At 37.7% G+C, this 12465-nt stretch overlaps 1 protein-coding gene across 1 annotated transcript in view; it reads right to left on the minus strand.

Moving 5' to 3' along the window:
* Positions 1–3249: 3249 nt before the first annotated feature.
* Positions 3250–12465, minus strand: part of LOC121867101 — a 176096-nt gene continuing 166880 nt past the window's right edge. The window contains exons 4-5 of the mRNA XM_042366858.1: positions 6449–6596; positions 3250–3360 (exon numbers count right to left, since the gene is read on the minus strand). Coding sequence (XP_042222792.1) covers positions 3250–3360; positions 6449–6596 — 259 coding nt within the window. The remainder of the gene's footprint in view (positions 3361–6448; positions 6597–12465) is intronic.

Consider the following 12465-nt stretch of genomic DNA (forward strand, 5'->3'; position numbering starts at 1 on the left):
GCAGGACTTTTGTTCAAGATTGTACTTACTCAACAAAAGTGGACAAACATTAAATGAAGCTCTGCCACTTTATTATATTTTTCCGATTAGATTTTCCAATACGTTTTGGCCTACTAAATACAGTATAGTAGTGTTAATCGGGCTGGGGAATAAGGGAAAAGAGTGAGGAAATTATCAATGAAACAGACCATGCAAACCAATCAAGCTTATCCAAATATAGTACAAGTCACATGAAGATAAGGCACCCTAACTTAATTCGCCTGTGATGAAACATTCCAACAGAACTTGGAGGTTTGGTTAGACTGAGTTAGCATAAGATAAGATTTGGTTAAGTTAGAACTAGGGTGATCAATCTTAAGGTGAAATAAGCCGGGGTACTTAACCTTCATGTGAGCCGCTATAATTTGATTTAGTTCCAATGGTCTTTTATAAATGGTGTTCAAACTTCCACTGGAGTGAAGAATCCCACCAAATATCTAATGAAGATTAGGAATCCCAGCTTCTTTAACTTGAGTAATTATATATTAAACACCCTAATGTTAAATGGAGGATTGGGTTATGCTTCTTTTTTTTATGGGGAATAGCCCACCCGGGCACAGGTCATCGACCCACAACAGGCCCAAGGGGGCGAAAAAGTAAGAGTAAAAAGAAATTAAAAATAGAAAAGAAAAAGATCATTTTAATCTACACCACGAAGATGCCGGAAAATCAGCTTTTTGAACCAAGACATTGTATGAGTATGGAAACACAGAAGGCAGATCATTCCACAGTTTGGCTGTGTGAGGAAAGAAGGGTGTACTATAACGGGTTATACTAGTGTGACCGACATCCACAGAGAAACGGTGGGCACCTCGGGCAAGGCGAGTGTTATGAGCCCACAGCCTTGCCGGAGGTACACAGGATGCCAAGTCCACCGAACATTGCCCGTTAAAGTACCCGTGAAAGAGAGAGTGAAGCAACATTGCGGCGAAGAGAAAGGCAATATAATCAGGGGTTCGTAATCTTCATGAGACCCCTCTCCCTTCCTGCACTTAAGATTTGATTTCTTACACAACCCTGGATATTAGCAACTTACTTATTTTTTTACGTACTTCTAGCACTTGCAAGAAAGCAGAAAGGTTTGGTATCTAGCAGAATTCAGTTATGGATATACCCAAATAATTACTGTACAGTAGGTTAAAATTTTTGTCAATCATTTTTAATTGCCTAATACCCATATAGTTAAAATAAAAAGTTGTACTGTATATGTGACAAAAAAATCGTTGTGGGAGACAGATCAGCTGTCACACCGTTAATGATTATAAACTTATTTTGTATTATATCATCCAGATTGTAAGCTGTGGTAATAGCCTTACATTTAAACAGTGTTCCCCAATGCTCTGCATTATTAATTTTAAGAATCAGACTAGTTATGGACGTCAATAAGTACGGTACATCCATATCTCTGAAAATATAGCTCGCTTTACATCATCAACTTTACTTCATTAAATAATCTCTTGTGCCTTGGTTGATATATCCTTAAACTACCAGGCATAACTTTAATGTGGTGTTATGACGAAAAGCCAAGTCCTGAGACTTTCTAGTCAGATATAGAAGGACAAGCAAGTACCTACAGGGGCTAAAACATTAGCAGTGGGTGGGTGCTATCACAGAGAGTGCGGGACTAAATATCACAGTCCATATTGTTACAGCCAGCCACAAGCACTGTCATACACTGCTAAATCAAAAGAATCAATCAATATTTGTATCAAGATTGTAATGTTTTGCTTACTCTATTTTTAAATTAGATATTTATCAGTTAGTAATTTTTTTAGAGTACGTAGTTTATGAACTTTGAAACTTCCCTTAATTGTTTTATTCTCTGGACGTTTTTACAGTGCTTCTGGCATTGCTTGTTATTGTGAAGTCACATTTTATTGCACGACAACAGAGTAGAGAATTCTAAACATCGAAATATCAACATGAATAAAATTGACTTAGGCTACCTTCCCCTCTAAACAGTACTTGATGCATCAGTACACAATAATAAGATAACATGGTGATATACCACGGACATAACAAAAGTCAGCAATTTTAGAAGAAAATAGTTTTGTTTGTAATGAATGTGTATTGGCCTAAGGATTAAAAAAAAAAAAGCAAATGAGTGAAATGGTGAAGAATTTATGTTGTAGATATTCCCTACTCTGTTCTAAACCTACACATAAATTAAAGCTTTAAAAACAAGCTATTTGTAAACAGCTAGGAACTCTTCAAGTTTTCAGTGCATCTCTGCCTTATGCCTGACTGACTGATCACCAGGTTTTCCTGCGTCCAACCATCTACCAAATAAAATATACTCAATCCAGCCACACATCTCTCGCCTCAAAGTTCACTCCAAAAAGGCAAGTACAAAATTAAAATAATAATCAGAGTTCTTACAAAAATATGGCACACAATTTTATTTTGTTTTGAATGCCTTCAGACATCACAACACCCTTTAGAGGCGATGGACCTTATGACTACCAAAGTTTTGGACAATAACATGGTTCCGACAATTCCTATATCACAAAAATAACACAACTTATTGGATTTACAGCTTTCCAGACAACCTCATTTCATCTTTACCTGAGATATGGGGAACAATATGATACACCCGTGACGCAGGAATGATGGGGAACCATTACTACCTTATGGTTTGTTTTTTACTTCACGAGAACACTTACAATCACAGTCCAAAACAAAGTAGGACGGAGATCGTCTTATTTGTCGTTGTCAACTTACAGGTTACCACAAGGGGATATTTATTGTGACCATAACAGGACAGACAGTCACGCGTTGCCTCCGTAGAATATACATTCTCAGTTGTGTACAGAGGCAGTGAAGCCCTAAAACTGTATTGCATAAAGTTCAAACAACTATGGGTCAATTTTCAGAGCATCAGATAAGTTACACCGTAGAACAATATCACAGAAAAAAAACTAAATAAAATTCACAGGTCTGGTTTAAAAAGAACCACTTTAGAGAAGTACTTATACTAAAAAAAAGTAGCTTATGAGAAAATCTATCAATACTGTACCTTTAAGTTGAACATCAATAAATTAGACAGTAAAAAAGATAGGCTGTAGCCAGTTCTGATTATGGATAATAATAATATAATACATCGAATATATCTGATGCTCTAAACCCGGGCAGTTTCACATCTCCAGAAGTAGTCTTATTATTTATTAACTGAGCGGTATAGAGGACAACGGGGGGGGGGCTGTCACTAGGCTACAGTTTGAGGACCAGCTCTGACAGGATCTGAGTGTAATTGTGTTCGACGTTGAGTGATGGGAGGGAGATGGTGCGGTCACCATCACGAAGGTTGATCATCTCCAATACCTGTAAGGGAGGATATTTTTAATACTTAAGTGACAGTAGCTAAGTGCACTTTGATTGCATAAATTTCAACATTATAGGTTCAGTAGCTAAAACAACTATCTGTGCATACTTTGTGGAAAACAATATGAGACCATGGCTGATAAATATTGGAATATGAGGGCTGTCCAGCGTTCCCGCTTCTGGGGAGTTTGTTCCCAGATTGGGAAATCTGGACACATCTGGGGACAAATCTAGGGAAATGGGCTTTTGGGGGAATTTTGAATATTTTGGGGAATAATTAGGGAATTTGAGTGTGTTTGGTTTATATAATACCAATACCAGTTCTCCGAGTCAACATCTTTCCTGAAAACATGAAGAGAGAAAGTATTGTGGGGCTACTACATGGAAAGGAAGGATTGGCATCACTTGGGACACCTGCTGATCAACTGAATTTGTACGATCATCCAAAACTGCTGAAGCTTGTGCGAAATGTCAAGAGCAATGCTTCCGATTCAGAAGCTCATCAAATCATTGTTGATATACTCAAGTCATAACTTATAAAATATCATAAACTCTAAATAAAGTGTTGGAATCAAAATTACCTTTTTTTTTTAAATTAAGTAGTTAATTTGGTATACATTTATGTTTTGATGGATTCTATACCTTAGATTAAGTACCGGTAAATACTCGAAACGTTAGTGGAGTGTTTACTCTTCTCAGAAAAACCAAAACAATAATTTTATTTTGTTTCTGCCACAAATATATTAACCAAATATTAAATAATAATGATAAAACAATATAACCACAAAAATAGTAAAACCTACAGTAAAACTTTCATTTTAAACCGATATATATATATATATATATATATATATATATATATATATATATACCTCAACCCGCCAGGATTCGAACCCACAGCCCACGAGCCGATGACTGTGACCGGGGAACACTACCTCTGGACCACCAGCATACTAAAAGCAGTCCTAAACTCTGTTATATTTCACACAAAGCCTGTTCAACGAGCTTATGGCGCCGTGAACCTCTAATGGGGACTACCCATATCACGTAGGCGGGTTGAGGTGTTGATTGTATGTAGAAGTCTGCGTGCTTTATTGGGCTAATGAAATATATATGGATCCTCGTGTTTCGAAGCCGGATTTGGTAAAACGTTACTCCTGACCACCTACGTGATACAGGTAGTCCCATTAAGGATTAAAGCGCCATAAACCAGTTGAACAGGCTTTGTGTGAAATATAGCAAGTCTAGGACTGCTCTTAGTATCATGGTGGTCAGAGAATAGTGTTCCCCGGTCACAGTCATCGGCTCGTGGGCAATGAGGTTTCGAATACTGGCGGGTTGAGGTGTTGATTGTGTCATGTAGAGATGTAGCACATTGGACTAATGAAATATATATATATATTATATATATTATATATATATTATATATATTATATTTATATATATATATAATATATATATATATATATATATATATATATATATATATATATATATATATATATATATATATATCAGTTTAAATGAAAAATTCCCAAATCCATTTTCCACACACACACACACGTATATATATATATATATATATATATATATATATATATATATATATATATATATATATATATATATATATATATATATATATATGCTGATAACCACAAGGAAAGAAAAGAAACACCTGACCATTGTGGACCTGGTCTCACCCTCCTCTGTATATATACACCTTGGTTTGTATTTCTCTTTAGTCTGTACTCACCCCCGAAGATGTGAATTACACGAAAGCGCTTGGGAACTTCGTGTTTTCTTCTTTCCTTGTGGTTATCAGCATATACCTAGATCACGCGCACCTACAGTGATTTACTTGCATACATATATATGTATATGTATATATATATATATATATATATATATATATATATATTATATATATATATATATATATATATATATAGTATATATGTCTATTATTATTATTGGAAAATATATTTGGGAATTTTGATCAATCTAGGGGAATTTTCAACCTTAGTCTGAGAATTCTTCATCTGAATTTGTGGGAACACTGGGGCTGTCACTAGTCACGTAAAATTTCGGAGCATATCAACCCCACCTGCACAGAGTGTTGTTTTAGCTACTGGCATCCCCTTCTCTACATATGCATTAAATTACGGTATTTCTCTTCCAGTCTACAATAGCCTCGTCGGCATTGGTATAAGAATCGGCAATACCAACGACAGACTTTTTAATGCTGACAAGTTCAGCCATGTTTTGTATTCATTTACCTTCCAGAAGTCACACACTCCCTGCAAAACCTTTTATCACAGTAATTGCATGCCAGTAAATCCTTTGGGATCATGACGATACCCAGAACCACTGCTGTAACGCTGTCGACACACATGGGTTGATGTTATAATGCATTACTGCACGTCAACAGCTAAGGTCTAAGAGTGCGTACACTAAATCAGTAATTACACTAGTCATCAACATTAAATTAAGAAATGCATGTATACTATAGGTTTAAATCTGTACACTGTCACTCGAGGGCAATAGTGACATGCTTGTGGTGGGGGGTCTTATTGGGTTCTGTGGTGGGGGATTTTTCCTCTTAATCACAACTCACAGAAAATTACTAGTGGCTATAGTATTTCCACGCTAACCTGGTTCCCCAAGGCGTTCTACCCTCCCGGACTGCGCATATAAGCGCGTGATTATATCGACTTTTTATAATAAAATATTTAGGAAATTTTATAACACCCTTTCTGAAGTGCTAATGCCTTGAAATGATTTGGATTTGGATAGTCCAGATATTTAACATTATTTTAGATAATATCAGTTCTGCTTACCAATTGTGAACACATTTACACATTTAGTTTGAATTTTCTATGAACCAATCAGCTATTAGCATAGAAGAGGGGCGTGGCTTACGGGCCAGGTGACGTGGAGAGAGTATAGCTTATTAGCGTTACTGGAAATATTGCTTATAGCTAAACTTATCACAGTCCCAAAATCTATTATAACAACTAAAATGTCACCACCGCACTTGTCCCAGAAATGTACTTTCAGCTGAGTGTGTTCATTACCTGCGATTGACGGATACCAAGGGGGGTGGAGGAGCCGGAGGAGACGGGGGTCTTATCCGCTTGAGAAGAGGCAAGATGGATTCCGTAAAGGTGCTCACTAGACAGGGGTCATCGTCCCTCAACACACGTGGCAACACTGTCGATGGCGGCTTCTTCGGCCTTTGACAACAACAAAGGAGTCATATTATAACCAAGAAATAGAATTTATAATTTATAGGGAAAGTGGAGAATTAATTACCAATGAGGAGCGTAGGATTAATTACAAATAGATAAAATATATGATTAATCATGTACAGGAGTGTGAGAAATTGTCCAGCATGCCACACAAGTCAGCGAAAATATCTGATAGTATTACTTATGCGGGAGTAAAAAAGACATCTTGGAGTTATAATTTCTACAGTGATTTCTTATTTAATGGATGCCATTCCCTGAACAGACTAGACTGACCTACGTAGAGGTGGAGATTATTAATGACGAGAGAGAGAATTAGCGAGAAGAAATGAGGGACATGTTCTTTTTTGGTTTAGTTAAAGTAGGTTAGGTTAGATTAGGTTAAGGTAGGTTAGGTTAGATTAGGTTAAGGTAGGTTAGGTTAGTTACCTTAGCTGATAATATGTTAGGTTAGGTTAGGCTAACCAAATATGAACAAATTTTGGAGGACTGCATAGAGATTACCAAAAAAATATACAGTAACAATGGACGATAAAAAAAAATACTACAGTACAGCATTGTTAACGAAGCCACGGATATGAATTACTGAATCTAAAGCGATAAAAAAAATCTTGTGGAAGAGGCCTATGGTAAGTCATCACGTTTCCCACGACTTTTTAAGAGTGACAGGCAAAAGATGAGCTATCGTAGCAAAATAAACTGCTTTCAAATTAATCAGTACTTTTATTTCTAATTATCTTTGCTGAAACATAAACTGTTATCTTAGCTGAAACATATACTGTATACATATTTCTTATACATTCGTTCCCTAAGATTAACTGCACTTGTAAAAGCCGAAGATAATTCAAAATAATATAAATATTGATAACATCTTTAAAAATAGGGAATGTTTGTTCATCAGTTTTGGTTGTGTTTAAGGAATATAAGGTTATTTTGGTGGATGAAATGTCACAATTCATCTATACTGTCTGCCTTATCACCAGTCATTCTTTAAGCTACCCTGAGTATTAGATTTTCAGTATGAATCCTTTCTATACAAGTATTGCCTGGTTGAAGTACATGACTCATTTAGCTTTAAGGAGTTCCTGCCTTCCCCCTGAGTGTGGAGGCAAACCACCATAAATTGGTAAGCACTTTCTGGGAATCTTGTCTGTATTTAATATATGAAGCAAAATAATTAGTCCATCAGTCACCTCAGGTTGTACTGCAGCTTATAATATATAAATACAAACTATTTTTATCACTGTACCAATTGTTAATTATAGAAAGTTTATTCAGTTTATGAAGACCTGTCCCAATACTGCAAATACCATTTAAAAAATCTTCATTATCATTATCTAATATGCAGTTATAACAAACAATTGGTTAAGAGTAATTAACTAGATATGGAAATAGTGTAGTGGACGTCTCCCCTACAACTGCCTAACTGCGTAGCCACGCATACCACCTGTTACCGTCTTCCCTAGCAACCAAGTGTATCCGCATTCCAATGCCCGCCGTATCTTAGCAACGGAACTAGTCACCGGCACACTTCTCGGGTTTTCCCACCATGACTCATAGCCGCTGCTGTGGGTGTATATAAGCTCTGTCTCTCCTTGAGATTCAGTCTGACCAATCTTCTTGAACAAGCCTTTTGCCTCCTCCTCTGCGGCTGCCTGGCGACCCTCGCCTCTTCTCCTCCTGCCTGGCGGTCCTGCGCTCCGCCAGCGAGCATGTCCTTCTCTGAGCTTCCTCACCAGCCAACTCTCATTCTGCCTTTTCCTGAACAAGCAACATCTCCTCCAGCAAGCTCCAGCTGTTAACATTTCATTCAACCAGGAGGCCAGCAACAGGCAACATCTTCTCTAACGAAGCTCCTGCACATCTACCTCCTTCAACAAGCTACTCACCGGAACGTCTCTATTGAGCAGCTCCTCACCACACAGCACCTCAGCACCAGACTGTCCATCCTTACCAACACATATATTATACAAAGAAAACCACATTAGGTTTTCCTTCCATCCACGAATTGCTAGACAACATTGATATCTCGATACCCCTACAATAGCATACAATAGAAGTCTGATAATTTGTGACTAACTTTTGCACGTTCTTGTCTTTTCTACTCAATGATTAATTTTTACATCACAACCATAACTGTTTCGCTCATTCAAGATATTTAGTGAGTTCCGAGTTATAGAAATACTAACAAAACCTTCATCAGTTAATAGCCGGGGTCGATACTGTACTGTATGTATACCATAAACTCTCTCACACAATGCAGATAAACAAACCAATCGTGTAGCTGAAGCAGGGTTAAGACTAATCAGCTTCTATATTTCCACATAATAGGGAAAAATTAAAAATACAGGGAAAACAATTGGAAGAGGCATTATCTACAATAATGTACTGTATCTGTACTTCAAACCTAGTCACTCACCTCTCACACGGTACAATAGATCATTGAAATATTACACAACAAAAAATATCCAACAATGATGCAGCGTCAACAACATACTGATACGACCCCCTTCTTTGCCGCTCCCAGATTTCACCGCTGGTTACCAGTGGCCAGGTAGTATAAACAGAACCGGTAGATATATCACAAGTGTCGTTGAATTACCATTAGCTGTCCCGCCAGTCTCCGATATAATTTTCCGACGATCGGTATCACTGTACAGACAAAACAACAGGCAGGTAGATTTCCACAAGGTCACAGAAACACACATGTGAACTGTAGCCCTCTTTAATAATCACTTTATACCACAAAACTGTTCACAGGGTATGTCTTCATAACTGGACTTCTCACTTCGAATATATGCAGTCAGTGCACCTTAGTCTTTTAACTTTATATCGCTCACAAAAATTCCACACTACTTGAACACCAATTATCTTTAGCTGTCACTAGGCTTGTACTTCACACTCTGTGCAGAAACGATCAGTCATTGGGTGTTTACATGCGTTTCTTCAGACGCCTAGAGCATTCTAATACATCTAGGCACTGCCCGTCGGATAGACTGGAGGTGTTTTTTGTAGATGCACGGAATAGCTAACGCGTTAGCTATTCCGTGCATCTAACACCATAGATATGACCGGAGAGCTCTAGAATGATTTGAACTTACAATAAATCACAACAAAAATGATGCAATACATTCTAGAAAATTCTTACACAGGTAATACATCAATATATATATACAAGAAAATCTCTAAACATACCAAAATAACTGCTGCTTTTAAGAGAAAATAATCAAAACGCCTAATTCACAAAAAAATATAATACTAAACTATGCCTCGGCATGACAATACATTACCTGTTATAAAAGGCTGTACTGTACAAGACGCAGCAAAGCATGAAGTAGACATCAAATGAGCAAAATTTCTCATGAAGGGCATTTAAGAAATACCGGTAATTATAGGAATACATATGTTTTGATAAGTGGTTTTCCTCTTCTTTAAATCACTCTAGATATTTCTAAATAATTCATGTATAATTCTATGATGTGTAATAAAAAAAGGAGTTTAAGAAAAAACGAAAATTTTGGAAAAGGTTGACTGCTTGAACCAAAGATCCCGGAGGGTTTGCCCGTCACAATACGCGCACTCAGTTTCTCTCTCCCTGTCAACTTTCTCTTGATAAATGTCTCATTCGGTCGCTCACACTCATTTCTCTCACTCTCTCAGCCATCTTTTCGTCTTGATTAATCTGTGTGTGTATAATATTTGTAAGTCTTTTTTGTCTTGTGCGTTTATTCCTTTATGTTTCCGCTCTTTATCTTCTACCAAGTTTTCCTCCCTACCGCTAACAGTCCATCACTCCCTCACTCCTCCTCACTCTCCTTCTGTGTTCCCCCTCTCCATCTGCATTTCCCCCTCCCCTTCCCTCTGTTCCTCCCTCCCCTTCCCCTTGTTTCTTCCCTCCACCTCTTTCACTGTATGTGCCTTTCCCTCCCTTACCTTCCCTCTGTGTTCCGACTTCATCCGCCCTTTGTCAGACTCATTCCCTCCCTCCCTCCCCTCCCCTTCCTCCTGTTGCTCCCTCTATTAATTCCCTTCTATCTGCTTCCCTCCCCTCTTCTTCTTTTCTCTGCTCATCCCCCTCCACCCTTTTTACTCTATCATCTTTCCCTCACTTCCCTCTGTTTCCTCCCCCCTCCCTTTCCATCTATTTTTGCCTTTGTCTCCCTCATCACGACATTCTGTAAGTGTATTCATAAATTCTACGGTACCCGATATCCACGTTTCAGTTACCTGTCGCTCAACTTACATCATCATTATTCTATGAACTGGTCACCAATCCTAACTTATTATCATTCACCACCTGGCTATCAATCGTTATATCGCCATTAGTCATCAACTACTCATTATTCATTAACTAATCATCAATTAATAGCTCATCAATCATTAACTATAGTCTTCAATCATCAACGCTTCATCAATCCTCAACTGGTAAAGATCACTCGGAAGCGGCTGAGGCGTCCAACATGCACAAACCTCTTCCATCTTACTCTGTCGATCGATATAACTGGAATATATAGATGCTATAATGAACAGGTGTTCTTAATGGTGTCTATAAGGCTCACTCAACCCTCTTTTGTTCCTTTGGCAGATTCGTTTCTCTTTGTTTTGGTAGATTCGATATTCATTTGTTTTATGTAGACTCGATCTACTTTTGTTTTTGATAATTACTCGATCCTTTTTTTCCGTGGAAGAGTAAGTACCAATGACTACTGTACGAGGCGGAGACACACGTATATAAACTGACATACAGACAGAGCAGAGAGAGAGAGAGAGAGAGAGGAGGGAGGAGAAACGGGAGAATAGAAAAACTTCCATACCAAACATATATTTCAGCAACAAGGGGGTTAGATAGACTTCAATCAAACACAGAAATACAAGACGTATTTTAAGTCCTTGACACATGTTCGTATTTTCTGCCTTGATGTTTTCACTGAAATAAGCAAATGTATCACACACACACACACACACACACACACACACGTTTGTCAGTCTCCTGTTGTTATCACCGCAATCCGTCACTCAAAATAACTTCTGCTTAGTCAACCTTCAATCTGTCGAAATTTCCTTGAGGGAATTATAGCCATATAGGATGTACTGTACTGTAGTGTTGAAGTGATCTCATAGGTGAAGGTCCAGGCTTTTTTACTCTCAATTACTGTGATGATTTACTCAAGTGTCTGTCTGTCAGTAATTTATTATTATTAGTATTATTATTGTGTGTGTGTGTGTGTGTGTGTGTGTGTGTGTGTGTGTGTGTGTGTGTATTATTATATAATAATAATAATAATAATAATAATAATAATAATAATAATAATAATAATAATAACCAACCAACCACATCCACCATTATTACCACCTTCATCAATCACCTCCACCAATATTATTTTTGCCAGCCTTTCCATTCCTGCCTACTAGACCTATCAGCTGTTGTAATATTTACCAGAAATCAATAGACGGAGATTTACGCAACTCCATCACTCGTGACACTCAGAGGTTCCTACGTCTAAACTTTCTTTACTCTTTACTTATGATATATGAACAAAGGGATTACCCCAAGATTAGCCCCTAGCTTATTTCACCTTCAGGATTATTAACCATTCTGACGATATACCCTGGCAAAAACTCTACCTAATCTAACCTATACTAACCAAACCTAATCAAAATATCTAACCCTAAACCCAGCCTGACCTACCCTAGCAACCAAAATTCTACCCTAACCCAGCTTAGCCTAACGTTGCAGCAACGTAACCGAACCTAATTCCTAATACCCTAATTTCCAACTTTCACGCCCCCTTACTGCCCTCCCCCCCTCATTCTTATCTCTTCCCGCTCACTCGCGCCGCCCCCTTTTCCTCTCATC

Source organism: Homarus americanus, unplaced genomic scaffold (assembly GCF_018991925.1).
Source record: "Homarus americanus isolate GMGI-L3 unplaced genomic scaffold, GMGI_Hamer_2.0 scaffold6317, whole genome shotgun sequence".
NCBI lineage: Eukaryota > Metazoa > Arthropoda > Malacostraca > Decapoda > Nephropidae > Homarus > Homarus americanus.